General features: G+C 41.1%; 1 protein-coding gene across 1 annotated transcript in view; it reads left to right on the top strand.

Annotated features, from left to right (window-relative positions):
- The window catches only part of MALRD1 (MAM and LDL receptor class A domain containing 1), a 226,792-nt gene that overhangs the window by 33,530 nt on the left and 174,819 nt on the right, over positions 1–18,443 (top strand). The window contains exons 9-14 of the mRNA XM_083467342.1: positions 1,566–1,661; positions 6,426–6,633; positions 7,294–7,440; positions 12,339–12,448; positions 13,185–13,364; positions 16,812–16,926. Coding sequence (XP_083323468.1) covers positions 1,566–1,661; positions 6,426–6,633; positions 7,294–7,440; positions 12,339–12,448; positions 13,185–13,364; positions 16,812–16,926 — 856 coding nt within the window. The remainder of the gene's footprint in view (positions 1–1,565; positions 1,662–6,425; positions 6,634–7,293; positions 7,441–12,338; positions 12,449–13,184; positions 13,365–16,811; positions 16,927–18,443) is intronic.

Here is an 18,443-nt window from a genome sequence, read left to right as displayed (position 1 = left end):
GAACGGAGACAAAATTAGGCTTTCTGACCTGGAGGTATTATAACAAAGAGGGGGAGTTTTCACCTCTTGAATGGGGTTGAGCTTGACCCTTTCTGACTACTGAATAGCTTCATTCCATCCAATTAATTTTTTTCTAGAGTTTATGTGAACTGTGAAGTCACATTCCTAAGGAATTAGTCTATATACTACACAAACTAGCACCATCCTTTGCTGCCTTAAGAGCAGCAAATCCTTGAAAACTGTGGCAGGGCTGATTTTTCAACCTGCAAATGAAACTTAAGAGAACAGTGACAAATTGAAGTAGCTGACAGGGCACAAAGAGAACTTGTTCTTTTCCATTCCATACTGGCAGCAATGCCACCAAATATATAATAAGACTTCTGCTTTTTGAACTGTCAGAAACTTTGACCCAAGAGCTTCGGAGTCCTGAGACTAAGACCTAGCCCAGTGTGCCTTAGCATAATGGGCAATATCATTAGGCCCCAGAGAACATTTCCATTGTAGAAGAGAATTGGTGTGTACACCACCATCTTGTGATTGACAGGGAATCTGAGCCCTCTGGATAGGCCAGAGCTGATATCATAGGAACCTTGCCCAGTGCCTCCTTTTTTTCTTGTACTTTATGTTCCAACTTAAGGCACCACCTCAGGAGACCCTGTAGAATTATATATAACCTATGGCATATCCTGGTCCTGCCAAGAAACTCTCAGCTTTAGATATTTCTTTCCATGATCTATGCAGCTTCTTAGCCTCTTGTCTCTCGTGCAACCCTGTAGTGAAATCAGTTCTTATAAGATCCACATTTCTTCACCCTGGCCTGGAAGGAGGCACAGCTAGAACTGCTCTGGCTATTTTGGCTTCCATGGTCTTAGCTTCTTTTTGACCTATACAAAAGAAAAGCTTAGGGCTTGTGTTTGGGGCACACGATTCGGTGTAAGGCACAGGAAAAGAGATACTTCATCTCCTGGAAGTAAGTCACATTGAATTCAATGGGGCATACTTCTGAGTAGAAATTCATAAGATTGTGCTGTTTTCTAAACAAAGTTTCATGAGCATTGGCAGAGTAGATTCCCATTAACCTTTTGTCTCATGCGGGGAAACCACCCCACATTTGTCTCTTTGTCTGCCTTGTAACTTTCCATTGCAGTTTATTTTACATTTACATAGATATCTCCTGATAATTGCTCAATTATTGTGCCTAATTACTGCAAATGTCTTGTCTTCCCTGGAGTCCATGCAATCAGAGCAGTAAACACAGCAATGAAGTACAGAAAGCCGTGTTTCTCCAGGCAGCAGTGACAGGCTGATTATGGTTCAGAAAGTTTGGCTAAGCCAGCCTTTCCCAAACTGCTGCCTTGCTGATGTTTTGGACAAAACATCCACCAGCCCCATCCAGCATGACTATGGTCAGGTTTGATGGGGGTTGGAGTTCAACACATCTAGAGGGCATCAGACTGGGGGAAGGCTGAACTTAAGTGGTTTGACAGAAGCCATAGATAAAATGGATGCACATTTATAAATATGTATGTAAATTTATGAACATATATGTGTCTTATACCTGTCAGGATGAACAAGTGGTGCTGTGGAGAGCCAGTGCAACAACTAACAATGAGTGGGTGAAAGCAGAAATACAGATACCAACAGATCTTAAAAAAACCAAGGTAAGAGAAAAACATTTAAGCATCCCCACTTTGAAAGTTGATCCCAGTGAATTAGAGGAGCTGCTGAATATATGGAGAATTCCATGTTCTAGGATTTTTCTTCTATGAACTAATGCATGCTTGCAGCTGGAAGAATGTATTTCATGTAAGAGAACAGGAAGCACCCTGCAGGCAAAGGTCTTTGGTCTACAACTTCCTTTTCAAGCATCTCAAGCAGTGGTGCAGCTAGGGCTGGACCTTGGCATCAAAGTCCAGAGCCTCCCAGCCCAAGGGAGCCCCCAAATGAGTACAAAGAGAGTGTCCGATTGTGGAAGAAACAGCCAAGAGACCCCCACATCAGCACTCAGGCTGGCATGGACATGCACTGGTCTCCCTGCCATCTTATCTTCTTCTTTTTAGAAACAAACAAACAGATTCCCCTGTTTTATAGCTGGGGTGGCTGTACATGGACAGGTAACCATTATTTTCAATAAATGTTAATTATAAGTACTATAATTTATTATAATAATACATTTAATTGGGACGTGGGTGGCACTGTGGGTTAAACCACAGAGCCTAGGACTTGCCGATCAGAAGGTTGGCGGTTCGAATCCCTGTGACGGGGTGAGCTCCCGTTGCTCGGTCCCTGCCCCTGCCAACCTAGCAGTTTGAAAGCACGTCAAAGTACAAGTAGATAAATAGGTACCGCTCCGGCGGGAAGGTAGACGGCATTTCCGTGCACTGCTCTGGTTCGCCAGAAGCAGCTTAGTCATGCTGGCCACATGACCTGGAAGCTGTACGCCGGCTTCCTTGGCCAATAAAGCGAGATGAGCGCCACAACCCCAGAGTCGGCCACGAATGGACCTAATGGTCAGGGGTCCCTTTACATTTTTACATTTAATTAATTAATTAATAATTGTTTACCTGCCAAGATACTATCCTTTTATACAGCAAAACAGTGCTTATTCCCAAGTCAATATGTTTAGCATCAGGGCAGCAGAAGCAAACCCCATTTCCCCCCTGTAGTCCTGCTGATACTATGATGTAAGCAAGTTTGAACTAAGAAACTAAATATGCTCAGTGTATTTCTAAAAAATAAAATAAAATAAGGGATGGTAAACTTCTTGGTTTTTTGCATATCAGGAATCTAGAAGCAGTTGTTAAGCATGGAATGGCAGGGGGGGGGGGAGGAGAAAAACGTTGATGGTGCGTGCCGCACAACTGCAGAAATACACAGGTCTGTCCAGAGGGGGGCCCATTGCAACCACTAAGTCCACATTCTGAAATGATCTGCCTGTACCACTGACTCTCAAGTTTCCACCAAGTATTTGATGACTAGGCTGCAGGTTTCAGGGAAGAGGCAGGGAGCAGAACATGCATAGGACCTGACAATCCAGTCCATATCACTGGCCACACCTCACACAGAAGCCTGAGACAAATTCTGCCCATCGGGCACTGAGGAGCTTCTTAACATGCCAGGAGCAAACCTGCTGCCCTGCAAGAAAATAACATTGTGTAGCAGTAAGCCTGTTACCATATCTAACTTAAAACTCTTCAGCCTTGTGTACTTCTTAAATATGTTTTATTCCATCTTTTCTCCAATGAGCTCTGGTATATATGACATAGATGATTATCTCCCTTTATTTCCTCTCGGCACCCCGCGAGGCAGGTTTGGCCAAGAAATAGTGACTGGCGCCAAAACCACTCAGTGAATTTCATGCTCAGTGGGGATTTGAATCCTGTTCTCTCTGTCCTGCTTTAACCCTCTAACCACCACGCTGGTCTGGCTCTCCCTCCCAAAGCCTACCAAGTATAGAAATCATCTGGAGTGTAACAAGAAGTGGACCTGCCAGCAGCAGCTCCAATTTATTTCACCTTTAAATTCAGCCAGCCAGTTGCTGCTAGGTGAGTGAGCCAGTGCTGTTGCAGGATTAAGCTTTCCATTAAAAGGGCAGAATGGAATTTCAGAAACTATGGGCACACCTGGCACTTTAAAACATGCTGCAGGAAAATTACCTCCTGGCAATTTCCTGCCTCAAATCAATTTCCAGCATAACAAAAACGGATTACTTTGTTTGTAATTCCTCACTTCCTTCCAACTTATTTTTAATAGTACTTTTTACTGAGTATATTGTACAGTACAATGTTCCTTCCTACTTTTCATCCAGTTGTGAAATTCATGCCTTATTTGAATCCTAAAAGGAGAATTATTTACAAACAATATGGTTTTTTGCGCATATATATATATATATATATTCTGAAATTGATTGAGCATTAACTGAACTGCTTAGGAGATAGACTAGTCTGTACATTGTGGATCTAGAGCAGAGAATAAAAGCAATGAAATATCTGACCCTGTCAAATACCATCCTTGATTCCTTTTTCTTTTCTTTTCTTTTTTAAAGTGTTTTCCTCCTCTCTCCCCATAAGAGTTGCCAGACTGCAACTCAGAGACTCTATCAGCTACTTTAAATATTCTAAGGTAGCAGGAGAATGTACAACTTTGGTTTGCAATATCATTTCCCTATTGGTCTCTCAATGTAGGGACAGAGGAGAAATTTGATTCAGTACACATTAAAAGTCAAATCTATCAAATTCACAGTTTTTTAAACAATATGCCACTAGAAACACATCTATCCTTCAAAATTTGCACTTTTCTGAATGTGGTAATACAGATTGCCAACCAAGCAGCATTTTTTTAAAAAATGCATAAATTAGGGAAAATGTGCATACAAATGAAGGTGTTGGTGAAAATAACATCCAAAAATGCATTATATATGGGGAAATTGCTTGCAGAAATGTGTATATTAGTACTACATATAAAATGTGTTTATTAGGAGAAATTCACACTAAAGTGCAAGTGGATTTTCATGAGGATTTTGCTTATAATCACAAATTGTTGCAATATGTGAAAAACCAACTATAAGGTTGGAAAAATGAGAAACTGAGAGAACTGAAATGGACAGATCCTTCTACTCCTAATCTGTTGTTCATGCCCAGCCTATCTTCTGTGGGTTGAACCAAAGCCTTGCAAGTGATGAGGGATGTCAAAGCTGATTGGTGAAGGCATGCCAGTACGCATCAGTGCTGACTTCATTGTACTGGGAAGTGCAATGGGGCAGTCCTCAAAACCAACAATTTCAGTTGTGAGCCATTAAAAATAAAATCAGGAAGCAGCATTGGCTGAAAAGGGCAACCAACAATGCTTACCTACAGTGGTACCTCTGGTTAAGAACTTAATTCATTCCGGAGATCCGTTCTTAACCTGAAACTGTTCTTAACCTGAGGTACCACTTTAGCTAATGGGGCCTCCCACTGCCACTGCACGATTTCTGTTCTCATCCTGAAGTAAAGTTCTTAACACGAGGTACTACTTCCAGGTTAGCAGAGTCTGTAACTTGAAGTGTTTGTAACCCAAAGCGTCTGTAACCCAAGGTACCAATGTATTTGGATAGTACTTGAGCTGGGATCTGCTCTGCAATTCACCTCAGTGTACTATGACTTACTCTGGCCCTGTTGACACAATTATAACTAAGATTTAGGAAGGTAAAGTACCTTATTTCACGTCTGTACGGGTTAAAGGCCTATAGGAAGGCTCTGACTGAATTGTAGCGGGGAAACAAAATGGATTATATACTGATCTCTTGTGAGCTTTCCAAAGAAGGAGATTTGTAAAGATAGGAAATCTGAGTACTTACCTCTCCATCCCTGCTAATGGCTTTGGTGTGTGTTAACTTGTCCTTTCTTTTTGCACCAGCTGTCATTCAGTTTGCTGTAATATTGAATATATTTCAACAGTTCATCATTTTAAAGGGCTCTTGAATTGATCCGCTTGTGTATATTACACAAGTGGAAATTATGTTAGAAAATGGAGTTACATGAGCCTGTTTGGCCTTTACGAAAGTGCAACCAAATCAATATATGTGTGTTTACCTGGAAGTTAGTCCCAGTGACTTCATGTGGATTTGTTCCTCATAAGCAGCCAACAATCTTAACAACTTTTAACTGAGCATTGATTGGAGCCCCTATGTGCATTATACACATGAATGGGCATCATCTGCAGAAAGGTGCTTCAGGGCTTCCCCTGGCCCTGAGCTCATTCAGCTTCTTCTGGCTCAGTATCTGACATCCGGGTAATAGGCAAGCATATCCGCAGGGAAAACCCTGTATGGATAGACCTTTAGGTGTTAGGCTTTCAATGAGAACTAGAATTTTCCAGGATTGGGATTCCAGCTCATGTGGAAGGCACACAAATATTCATGCCTAATACATATACATTAGACATGTGGCAAGGGGAAGCCAACAGACCACAGGAGCAGTCATTCAGCCCCATAGCTCCTTCATGTAATTCTTGCATGAAGGCGGCTTAGATTTCACATAGAAAAAAATTATACCCAATCCAGTTGGTTAACTGAAGCATAGGCTTTTTTCATACAGTATGCAAGCTATGGCATATACCACAAATGTCCCATATCATGTACATACACTTTTAGCATTATTATGTAATGTTAGCACACTATCCTTTAATGGCTTGCGTGTGGATGTGCTGCTAGCATGCTCATGTTGCACAAAATTGGGCCTATGTGCATAGGAAGTACATTAAATGTGGTACATGAGTAATGACTTTATCTGTGGCTCATGTCCTACTTTAATCAGGACAAATGTTAAAAGAGGTTGCATGAAACACTGAGCAAATACATTAACCATGTTAACACCTCAGTCTCCATTTGTTCCTCTTTCCATTGAAATAATTTGGTAAATATAAAATAGTAACCATTCTTGCAGCTTCTTTTAGAAGGAACAGTCGAAAGCAACATGAGCACCATCTGCCTGCATCACTTTCATTTTGTGGGAAACACAACATCAGACTTGCCAGAGGTTTGTTCTTCTGAACGATTTGCTTGTGCCAGTGGCCAATGGATTGACAGTAGTTTGGCCTGTGATTACCAGCTGGACTGTTTGGATGGAAGTGATGAAGATCCAGCAGCTTGTGGTAAGTTAAATCACCTGTTCCAAAGATGGTACAGTGCCAAAAGGACGAGTGAAAGCATTTACGCTATAGAAAGGAATATTAGAAACAAACGATAATTTAGCAATAACCAGAGTTTCCCTGAGTTTGAATGCAACAGGAAACTCTGGTCATAGTTTAGTGTTACATCTGAATAAGGCCAATGCATATTCAAGCCTAAACTAGTAAATTGAATGCAAGAACATTTCAGTGCTTTAGAACCACTGTTGGGCTAATCCCTTACTATACAGATAGCCTGGTTGCAATTATAACTGCTTTACAGGTGTCATTCCTGGTTGTTTTTATATTGAAAAAAGTATGGTTTTACAGCACTCATAAGGGCTTTTTTTGTGTATATGTGCCAACTGAGTTATTAATTAGGAATCTTATCCCCTACTTTTAATCTTCAGTTTAAGATCTTCATATTGAATAAAGACTTTTGTGTTAAATTTATTGCTGCAGTTGGCAATAGATGTCTTAAAGTCTTCACATAGTTTCCGTTTTAAATAAACTTTTTGGATTTGAATGTGAAACCCCAATGGTTGCTTTATTAAGACAGATTAATTTAGATAATAATGCAGTGACATTTTTGTATCAGTTTCCCACCCACCCCTTTGACTCTATTTGTGTTTGTTTTTTCAATAGCAAATTATACTCTCTGTGACTTTGAGTCTGACCTTTGCGAATGGAAGACACTGAACACAAAGGATGTACAGTGGAAGATAATGAAAGCACAAACTTCTGGGGATTCCCTCCTTCCTGGAACAGATCATACAACTAGCAGCAATAAGGGTGAGATGCTACAGCATTTTTCTGAGCTTTCAAACACATTGTATGTATATATGTATTAACTTTCAAATATGCAGTCTTGGGGACCAAATTACTTTGTATTTCCAGTGGCTTAAACATAAACAGGATGCTTTTAAATGCATATATTGGTAAAGAATGCACATTTAAATATGCAGTTTGAGAGGATGTTTTAAAAATTCAGATTAATACAGGAATCAAACAGGACAGAATTATAGGTAAAACCTGTGAAAGTAATGTGAACCAGAAATAAGACACATTTACTCGTCCCTACTGTTGCTGTCACTGACTGATTTGCCATCAGGCACTGCCCAATGTGCAAATTATTACCAGCTCTAAGGTTAGTTCTTCTTTCACTGGGTAAAGACAGACAGCTATTTGGGTCATGTAGAATGATAGCAGTCAATCCTAAATGCTCCTGAATCAATGAGATTTAGGTCCACCTAATCACAGAACCATAGCACTGGAAAGGACTCTGGCATTCCATAATATTGGTCATTTTGGTATACCATTAATAGGTAAGATGTAGATTTCTGTGGAAGCTTGCCAGCTGGTTTTTTTGTTTTTTTTAGTAGAACAGTACCATTGTCATCTAAAATGCTCCGTTCTAAAAACTCTCAAAGATGTTATCTCCTACATAGTGCATATCTGTAGTCGCTCAAATCCACAGGCTGATAGTTTGACAGTCCTGATTAGATCTTTAATTAAGCTTCCCTCCTCCCACTAGCACAAATAACAATGTCAAGCCTGTGGGCTTCTTGAGAAAAAATCCAGCTCATGTTTTGGGCTTCCATGATCTGTAAGACTGCTAACATGCTTTAAAAGTACTAGCCTGTGCTGGCAAGTTGATGAGAGAAACTGAATAACATACATAATAGATGATTCAATGTGGTTGAGAACAGACAATGTCCAAGTTGAGATGATTATATCTCAATATAATAATCTGAGATATGAATAAGCTTTTTGCCCATGCATGCAGCCTCTTCACTCCTTCCTTTGCAGCATGCACAATCAAACCAGGAAGCCCCTAATTAATCATAGTTCTCTGTTTAATTTGAACCAGGAGCTTCTAGAGCCACAATATCCAACCAACTTTAAACCATGGTTTAATCTTCTGGCTTGTTCTGAAGCTGATAACTAGCTACCTGGTTGGAATGAAATGGGAAACTACAATTAGTTAGAGCAGGGTGGTTCTTCCCTAAGCCGGGTAGACGAAACGCTGGGCTTTGGGAAGGAGGTGTGCAGGGCTCTCACAGGGTCCTAGAATTCCTTCCCAAAGCCTAGTTAGCGCTTTTCCAGCTTTGGGAAGGAGGTGGGTGTGCTCAGGCACCCTGTCAGAGCCTCATGCCTCCTTACCAAAGCCTGACACCTCATCTTTTATAAATAAATGAATGATCATTTTTCATGACATGTTTTCCTTTTCATCACAGAGCATTTAGTGTGTGTGACACACTAATAATAATAATAATAATAATAATAATAATAATAATAATAATTTATTATTTATACCCCGCCCATCTGGCTGGGTTTCCCCAGCCACTCTGGGCGGCTTCCAAAAGAATATTAAAATACTGTGATACATCAAACATTAAAAGCTTCCCTAAACAGGGCTGCCTTCAGATGTCTTCTAAAAGTCTGGTAGTTGTTGTTCTCTTTGACATCTGGTGGGAGGGCGTTCCACAGGGAGGGCGCCACTACCGAGAAGGCCCTCTGCCTGGTTCCCTGTAACTTGGCTTCTCGCAGTGAGGGAACCGCCAGAAGGCCCTCGGTGCTGGACCTCAGTGTCCGGGTAGAACGATGGAGGTGGAGACGCTCCTTCAGGTATACAGGACCGAGGCCGTTTAGGGCTTTAAAGGTCAGCACCAACACTTTGAATTGTGCTCGGAAACGTACTGGGAGCCAATGTAGGTCTTTCAAGACCGGTGTTATATAGTCTCGGCGGCCGCTCCCAGTCACCAGTCTGGCTGCTGCATTCTGGATTAGTTGTAGTTTCCGGGTCACCTTCAAAGGTAGCCCCATGTAGAGCGCATTGCAATAGTCCAAGGGGGAGATAACCAGAGCATGCACCACTCTGGCGAGGCAGTCCGCAGGCAGATAGGGTCTCAGCCTACGTACCAGATGGAGCTGGTACACAGCTGCCCTGGACACGGATTTAACCTGTGCCTCCATGGACAGCTGTGAGTCCAAAATGACTCCCAGGCTGCGCACCTGGTCCTTCAGGGGCACAGTTACCCCATTCAGGACCAGGGAATCCTCCACACCTGCCCACCTCCTGTCCCCCAGAACAGTACTTCTGTCTTGTCAGGATTCAGTCTCAATCTGTTTGCCGCCATCCATCCTCCAACCGCCTCCAGACACTCACACAGGACCGTCACCGCCTTCACTGGTTCTGATTTGAAAGAGAGGTAGAGCTGGGTATCATCCGCATACTGATGAACACCCAGCCCAAACCCCCTGATGATCTCTCCCAGTGGCTGCATGTAGATGTTGAAAAGCATGGGGGAGAGGACAGAACCCTGAGGCACCCCACAAGTGAGAGCCCAGGGGTCTGAACACTCATCCCCCACCACCACTTTCTGAACACGGCCCAGGAGGCATGCATGTATAATTAGCTGCACATACAGTTAATTCAATATATATGGGTAATTCAGTGCATTGCTGCTGGCGTCCGTCTGTCTCAGGAGACAATGGAGGGTAGATAAAATGGAGGAGTGTGCCGTTGGGGCTGAAGTCAAACTCTTGGAAGGTTGCAGTGCTTACTGTGGTTGCAAAGACTGATACAGGAGATACATGTTTTGTTGCAGGTGGAGCAGATGAAGGCATCCAGTTGCGCTGCTGCAGATGGAAACGCCTTGGTGCATACATGGCATACAAATCCTTTATCCGTACAAATTATCATGTAGTGCTTCAATAAGGAAGAAAAGCAGAACACGGGTGCCCATTTTTGGGCAACGGTTCCACACGATTTCAATAACTTTAAATTATTCTTTTTAAAGACAATTTTCTATTAATGGCATGCATTAAATCTCTCAAACACATTCAAGACCAAGTAGGACTGGTCTCATGTAGCTTTAAATTTGCAGTTCTCTTACAAGTGAAATAATTAAACCAAAATAATGTGCTATGGTCTAGTCAATTTCAGCACCACATGGGACCAAGAGAAACAGTTGTAAATGAGGGGGAAAGGCATTTTCATTACAATGAGTTTCATCTCTTCCTCCTGATAACTTTCAAAGTTATCAAGCTACTGTTGCTTGTTCAGGACTAGAGCTTCATTAGCGGTATATATGCACTAGTTGTAATGCAGAATTTGCTTTGTTTGCTCAATTTAATTGATCGTCTGTGCACTACATTAATTCCAAACATAGTTTGCAACACTGTATAGGGCAATGGAAGCATACTTTTGTCTTCCCAGATGAGACCTTATGTACTTTGCTGTTTTCTAGCTCTGAAAACAAGCCTTGTGCTAATAGTGGGAGATGGGTGAAAAGGGAGCAGAGGCCCCTTCAGCATCAATCAGCGTTTGAGCAATAAACGCCAGAGTGATCTCTTTGAGTAGTGCCAGTGGAAGAAGAGTACTTCGGGCAAAGCAATTAATCACTCCATGACTCAGCATGTAATGTCTCTTTCGTTGGTTTAAAATCTAAGGGCCAAACTAGATGAGATATCAGGGGATCCATCATTAGCTCTCATGCCTTTTATTTAAAGTTAAAAAGCAGCCATACAGGATGGTGGTGGAGGGGATGGGTGAAAGTCTGATAGGAACAGTGGTACTGGAAAGGATGAGAGGATTAATAGTCTAAGAGTCAGCTTCTGAAGTTTGCTGAGAATTTACAAAACTTACTATGACTGGGTACAAATATAATAATAAACAAGAAGAACTTAAGAACCTAAGAAGAACCCTGCTGGATCAGACCAAAGGCCCATCTAGTTCAACATTCTGCTCTTACAGTGGTCAACTAGATGTCTATGGGAAACCTTCAAGCAGAAACTGAATGCAGTGTTCTGTTGTTTCATACATGAGCCTTGAGTTTGTGTGCTGTCCCTCCCCACTCCTGGTGTGGCCGTGAGGAAGAGATCTGAAATTTCAGCTTCCAATTTAATCTAACCACAGTTAGCATTGTTTTTACCTCTAAACTGTGGCTAATCATAATTATGATTTATTAAAACAAGGAAGCTTCATAAACTATAGTTTGAAGTTGGCCTGTTTCAGTAAACTATAGTTAAGATCAGAAACAGGGGGGAGGGGGGATTCAATTCAGTTGGCACTTTGTGAAATGTTATCTGAAGCAAAAAAGAGTTCTCCTGTTAAATTTGCACTTCTTCCAATTTTCCACTTGCAGTTCTCTAGCCAAGCGATGTAAATAAAAATATGTATATTAAAGTGTGTGTAAAAAAGGCCAGAATGGTGAAAATGATATACATAAAAGCATTATACTGGGGAAAATTGCTTTGCGTGTGTGTGCATAAGGCAAAATTCTATACAAAAGTGCATGTATTTGGAGAAATTCACACAGAAATGCTGATGAATTTTCACAGGTTCTTAAAGCAAAATGCAAACTGATGTGGCAGTTTTGCCAATACCTAGATAAGAGTAACCAGTTTGTCCGCATTCAGACGTAATACTTAACTGTTGTTTATTAAAAATGGAAGCTAAAACTTCTGATCTTCCATGCCAGAGGAGAGGGGAGGATGAAGTGCACGAGCCAGAAATACACCTCGGCTTGTATGCACAGGACATCATTTATTTTTAGGTCTGAATAAGACCTTATCAACAAGGCTTGAAGAAGAATGTCCCCAAGAAGTGCATTAAAGGCATGCTCATGTCATTTATGTTTTCAGGCAATGAATGTTCCTAACAACCTCCCTATTTTATATTTCAGGAACCTTTATTTATGTGACTGGCTCACCGGAGGCAAACACTAAGCCTATAATTTCTCACCTCAGCAGCCCAGTCTTTACAAAACTCCCCAGCGATGCTCTGTATTGCCAGGTAACTTTGTGATATTTCCTTGCCGTCCTTTGCATAAGCAGTTTTTGTATTCCTGTTTAGCCAACTGAATTAGACCATATGTTGCTTTTAGCCCAGGGTTGGGAAACATGTAGCCCCCACCAGATGATGATAGATTACAAGTCCCTTTATCCCCAGCCTGCATGATCAGTGGTTGGGGACAGGAACTTATACACCAACAACACCTGGAGGGCCAAGCCCAGTCCTAGCCCAATCCACCCCAATAGCAGCCTGCAAGATGCCCTTGGGCAGGGTCAACACCAAATTTCAGGGGGTCTTTGGCATGGTATAACAAATGCCCTCACCCCACTGTCAATGTCCCTGCCAGTGCCCCTGCTGACACTGGAACTCACCCACTGGAGAGCCCCTTGTGTTCCCCATCTTCCTCTTTGCAGCAGTAGCAGCATTGCTACTGGCCCCTTCCCCATATTTCCCCCCACTGCAAGAGGCACTGGCAGCTTCTCTGCCAGCTCTTGACTCTGAGAAAAGGCCAAAGAAAGGTTCTTCTTCTGTGCTGCAACCTCAAAGTTTCTAAGTGTTTGACAATGACAAATTAAAAGCCCAGTCGGTTTTGGGGGGAGACTGGAGGATGCTTGCAGGTCAGTTACATTAGATTTGTGATTAAAGGGTACGTGGAAAGATACTGTGCATTCACAGTTGATTGTTCTGTGATCCATTGAAGGGGTTCATAATTTCATTTTAAAAATCCTTCCAACAGATGAGATTTTGGTATCAGTTGTCCCAGGATTCCCAGCTGAGTGTCTTTCTTCGAACTCCTGTTGATGGGGATTTGCAAAGCTTACATAACTCAAAGCCTTTCAAGAGCACAATGCAGTGGACAAAAGCAAATGTCCTTTTAAGAAATATCACTGGTGATGAAATTGTAGGACCTTTTCAGGTAAGCCCCTTACCTGCACCACGGTACAAGTGTACGCAAGTGGTTATTTGCTGCTGGTATTCCTCATTGCAAAATAACTTTAAAACTTTAACAATAACAATGTAGTTGGCTGGATCCAGATTAAGCCGGTTGTCCTAGTTCCTATGGAGATAATTTGAAATTAAAACTAATTTGTTCCATTGATTTAAGTGGGACTTAAATTCAACTAACTTGGTATGGATCCAACCCAATACATTACTTCAGCTGAAAGGAAAAATAAAGGAGAATGCTCCTAGATAGTATGGTATAGTATGTATCTAAGATTGGTTTAGAAACAATTTCAGAAAATTCAGAATTTCACATTTCTAGAGATCATGTTTATTCTAGTAGATAGTTGTAAGTACCATTTAGAGAAGGGCTTGCCAGTTTCTCAGGAGCCATTATGATTTCTATACACACATCCAGAAGCTAAATCCCTTCACAGCTAATCAGACTCTGTAGGAAAGTAGGAGGAAGAGCTTTCCAATGATGTTGATATTCAGTTATATAAAATTTAAAAAGATGATGTAGAATATATTTTCTTACAAGGTTTGAAAAATATTTTATTTTTGGTATGAGTGAGACTTTCCACATACTTAGACTGAAATTTGGTAGGGGTGCCAGGCTAGATAAAATTGTTTTAGGAGTCAGATCAGGTTCATAGCCGGAGTAGGATCCTCCTGATGTTGCTGAACTACACCCCCAATCATCCTTAGCCATACTTGTTGTCACTAATGGGACCTGGAGTCCAACAGGAGGACCATGGGTTCTCCATCATAGTCTATGTGAGACTGATCCTTTCAGGCTCATTAATCATGCACAGCCTTTTTAGTAACTTCATTTATGGTGTTCCACTTACAGTGTTGTCACCATTTTTTTGGTCCCTGCAATATACCAGTACCTGGCAAATATGATGTTATGTCTAAACTAACAACATAAGTAGGAATAGGCAAGCTCCCAACATCTCAGCTCAGGTTGGGCTGAATTGGACTTTAAAAAATAATAATCTTGAGAATGCCTGGTGAATTCTGGATGCTTTCTTTCCTGGTTGGCCTCCTCTGCAGCGTATCTTCCCTACCTTCAGTTTTTCTCTGTCATCTTGCACCTTCCTTCCTTTCCCTAACAGTGTGCAAAGGTGGGCATAAATGGCAGCTCTGTTGCTTAGGTTACCAGAGCCTCACCAGTAGGAAGTTGTTGAAGCCAAGATTTATTGAATTGTACTTGGCTATGGCTTCTGACTCAAAGGCTTTCCCCACTCAGCCACTCCTTAGCTGCATCCCTTTGTGTAGGTTAGTTTTTTCCTAGTCTGAGGAGCAGAGAGCTGAGCAGCATAGGAGAGCTGGCGACAATGCAGGCCTTCCCACTCCTATCTAGGGGATGTTATACCCTGTTGACAGTGCCCTAAGTTGCCATACATGTGTGTTAATAACTTGGCAGCTTCCCCACCAGTGACAATTATGGTATTGTTTCTCTAGCCAGGTTCTTAAAATGACATATGAATTCCTCAGAACATGTCACTGCCGTTCCTCCCTTCCACCCCAACTCTCTGTGATTCTAATGTGGAGTCTGCTGTTGAGCTAATGTACCATAAAAAGCACCCTTACTGCACAAGCCCACTTCGCTTCATCTTGGACACCATAAATATTTATAGCGCAAGAGAGGCTTCTGTTTTAAGCATTGTGCTTCAGTCATATTTCACTTCTATGAGGCCCTTAAGCAAACAGCTATTTCTCAACAGGGCAACGCATAGCCCTCCAGTGACCCCCGCAATAAAATGTGGCTCTATTTGTTAGCTGTCAGCCATTATGTGTTTACACAAAATATCACAACAGATATTATTTCTCATTGTGAAAATGCCTTGTTGGCTTCGGTGGGGATGGCAAAAATGAATTAATGGGAGAATCAAACTGAATTGCAAACAACAACTTCTGCTCATCTAGAAAGCCGTGTAACTCAGGCAGCCTATTCTAATCTCCCGCTAACATGGTTGCTGAGGCCCTGTTGTATGAATTGTGTATTGGATGTAATGACTTTTTATGGTCCCTTCCTTAGCCCTTGAGATGTTTGGATGGTGGAAGTTTGTGCGTTGTGAAATTGACCCCCTTTCCACTTGGATTATGCACTTCTTTACCCTATTTTTCAGTTGCCTTTCTTTTCCTCTTGAGTTTTTACAGTTCAGAGGTGTGGAAGTAGAGAGTAATGCAAACCTTAGACGTGTTTCTCTCTGTGTGACCTGCATTCCCTTGTTGAGGATGATATATGACTAGCATAGTTATGATGGGCTTCTAAACTAGTCTGATCCATATCCCCCAATCTCCTAAGCCATGATATTTGTGTATATTGTATGTGCATGATATTCTTTCATGCAGTGCTCTTGATCTTGGAATACTGAATAGAATTCTGACTGGCTTAATGCCAGTGTTTTCAAACTGGGCACAGGGTCACTCCTACATTTATCTCAGGATGAGTACTTCAGTTCTTGGTCCAAACTTATTGCCCCAAAAGATGCTTCAATTGGTTTGTCCTCAGACCTTCTCTTACATAATGGGGTATTACACTGCTCTTAATTCAGTAAAACAAAGATTGTGGGATATTGCCCTCTGTGATTTGCAGGCCTGTTCATACTCATCCTGCTCACCGAATGCCATGAGTATACAGTATGTCGGGTTGTTTTTCACAGCTGAATATTTAAAGAATTTAACAGTTGTCAATTATCGTAGACTTTTTACTATGTCCAGATTTAATGTGTTCCCCTCGGAAATGCTCCGAGGTAAATTTACCGCTGTTCCTTACTTTGCAAGATTTTCTCCCTGTAGTAATCAGGAAGTAGAATGCACGAAGCACATTCTCCTGTCCTGAAGACTATAAGCAGACCCGACAACATATGAGTAACCCACTATTGGCAAATCTACAGGGAAATTCTATGCCATTTCTATTCCAAGTTCCAACTGGATGATAGGATTCCTAGTGTGACTTTGGCTGTTGCCAAGTTTCTGTCTGAGGTGGCCAAGATCAGAGATCAATTTGTATTAGACAAAAGTCTGAAAAGTCTTATGATCTGCCCAAGCAGTTTGTGTGCTTTTAATGTATTTTATATGCTATAAATGTATATTGTATGCATTGAACTCTGTTGGGTGTTTGGACTGCAATAAAGAATTGATTGATTGATGAATGAGGCTTATGTTTTGACTTTGGAGTGAGATAATATTTTTTAGATTACATACCGTAGTTCAATACTAAATGTAATTATTAACGAGACTTGAGGAATTGACACATCTATGGTATTGTTTGCTAAAATAGTTGCATATTCTTTTGAAAAAATCCCAGGCTATTTGCAAATGGAATTTAACTTCAAGGGTATTTAATTTTTAAACACAGAGCATACGTGTATAAGTAGTATTTAATAAGGTTATTTTATTGGTATTGCAGATAATTCTACAAGCCACTGTTCAGTCAACAAAAGCCTTTGTTGCTGTTGATGACATCAGTATAACAAAGGCCTGTAGGACTAATTATAAATCATTTTCAAGTACTGAACAAAAAGGTAAGTCCAGAGCAGCATTTTCAAATTGGTTTGCTGACCTATTTAATTGTTCTCCCTTTTGTTTATGCTTCCACAAAAATATATTACTTAGGCATGGTATAGTTACAGCGTCATTCTATACATGTCTATGCAGAAGTAAGTTCCATGGAGTGAAGTTCAATGGCACTTACTCCCAGTTGAGTTGATAAAGGGCTGCCGTCTTAGCTGGAATCAGCAGGCTTATTACAAGTTTATGAGGTTTTGTGATTTGGTTTTTGTTTGGTTCCATATGATTGATTTTTGTGTGCGTTCTGGGGTGGAATCTAGACACATAAAAAACGCTATGAAAATGTTTTTTTTTTAAGTTTTAAAATATATATTGAATTTGTTCACAATCACCATCTAGTGTCACATTTGTATAATGTGCTTAAAACACAGCTGTGTAGCTGATTCCCAAGTATAGGTTTTTGTATCAATACCTATGTTTTGAGGATGTCTTAGAATCATGCATGTCAGAGTTTACATCTATTCAACGGCCAATGACAGATACTCAAGTATACCCTAAGAAGGGTGGGGCAAGCTTTGCTTGCCTCCATGCTGCCTTACATGCATGCCCAGTTGGTGCATATGCACATACAGTTCTGTACATAAAGACTCAAATCACATATTTAATCTCTAGACTGTATATTGGACATCTTGGACATCACAGTTTGAGCCTGTGTGCATGGGTTTGTACATGAGTATTCCCCAATTAGACATAAGGGCCCTGTGTGAATAGGTAGCAGTATTCAAAACAGTGAAGGAATATCAAGTAGGGAGTCTCTCAGTTCTCACCTCATGCAGGAGAATAATTTACAGAAGTCTTATCAGATGTAGTCCAATGCAGGACTCACATTATTATGTGATTCAGTATGTGCAGAATTTGGCATGTGGTACAGAATCTTCTGACTGTCATGGAACCTGCAGAATCTAAGCTATGGATTTGTAAAGCCATTGACCATCGATGGCCCACAAGATCAGGACAATTTTGCAAGCCTTTCTCCTGATCATACAGCAACAAACATTGAATTAAAACCCCACTACTTCTGCAGACTGAAGAATATATTGAATGCATTAGTTGAAGGGAAAGAAGAAGTGTTGCTAAGGCAGGAAAGGATTGGGGGTTATAGCCAACAAAAGTTTACTCACTGGGTGAAATTCAACTATGTTTTATTCAGTGTAAACCTACGGGAATTAATGTGATTAAGAAAGTCATGCCCACTTATTTCAGTGGATCTACTCTGAGTAGGATTAACATCTAGTCTAGTACTGTTTTCTCTGACTGAGAGCTGATCTCCAGGGTCTCAAGCAGAGAGCTCTTCTATCTCCTGCTACCTGACCCATTTATCTGGAAATACTAGGAATTCAGTCTTGGAACTTTTTGCATACAAAGCATGTGCTCTACCCCTGAGCCAAAAATATGGCAAATGTGTTTTGTAGATAATACTTAAAGTTTTATCTGCTGGTTTTTTTCCTGGCAATAATAAGCAACTGTGTTG

This window comes from Podarcis liolepis (assembly GCF_965112155.1).
Source record: "Podarcis liolepis genome assembly, chromosome: 12".
NCBI classification, from domain to species: Eukaryota; Metazoa; Chordata; class Lepidosauria; order Squamata; family Lacertidae; genus Podarcis; species Podarcis liolepis.
Note: the sequence above shows the minus strand (reverse complement) of the source record. Positions and strands in the feature narration are given on the sequence as shown.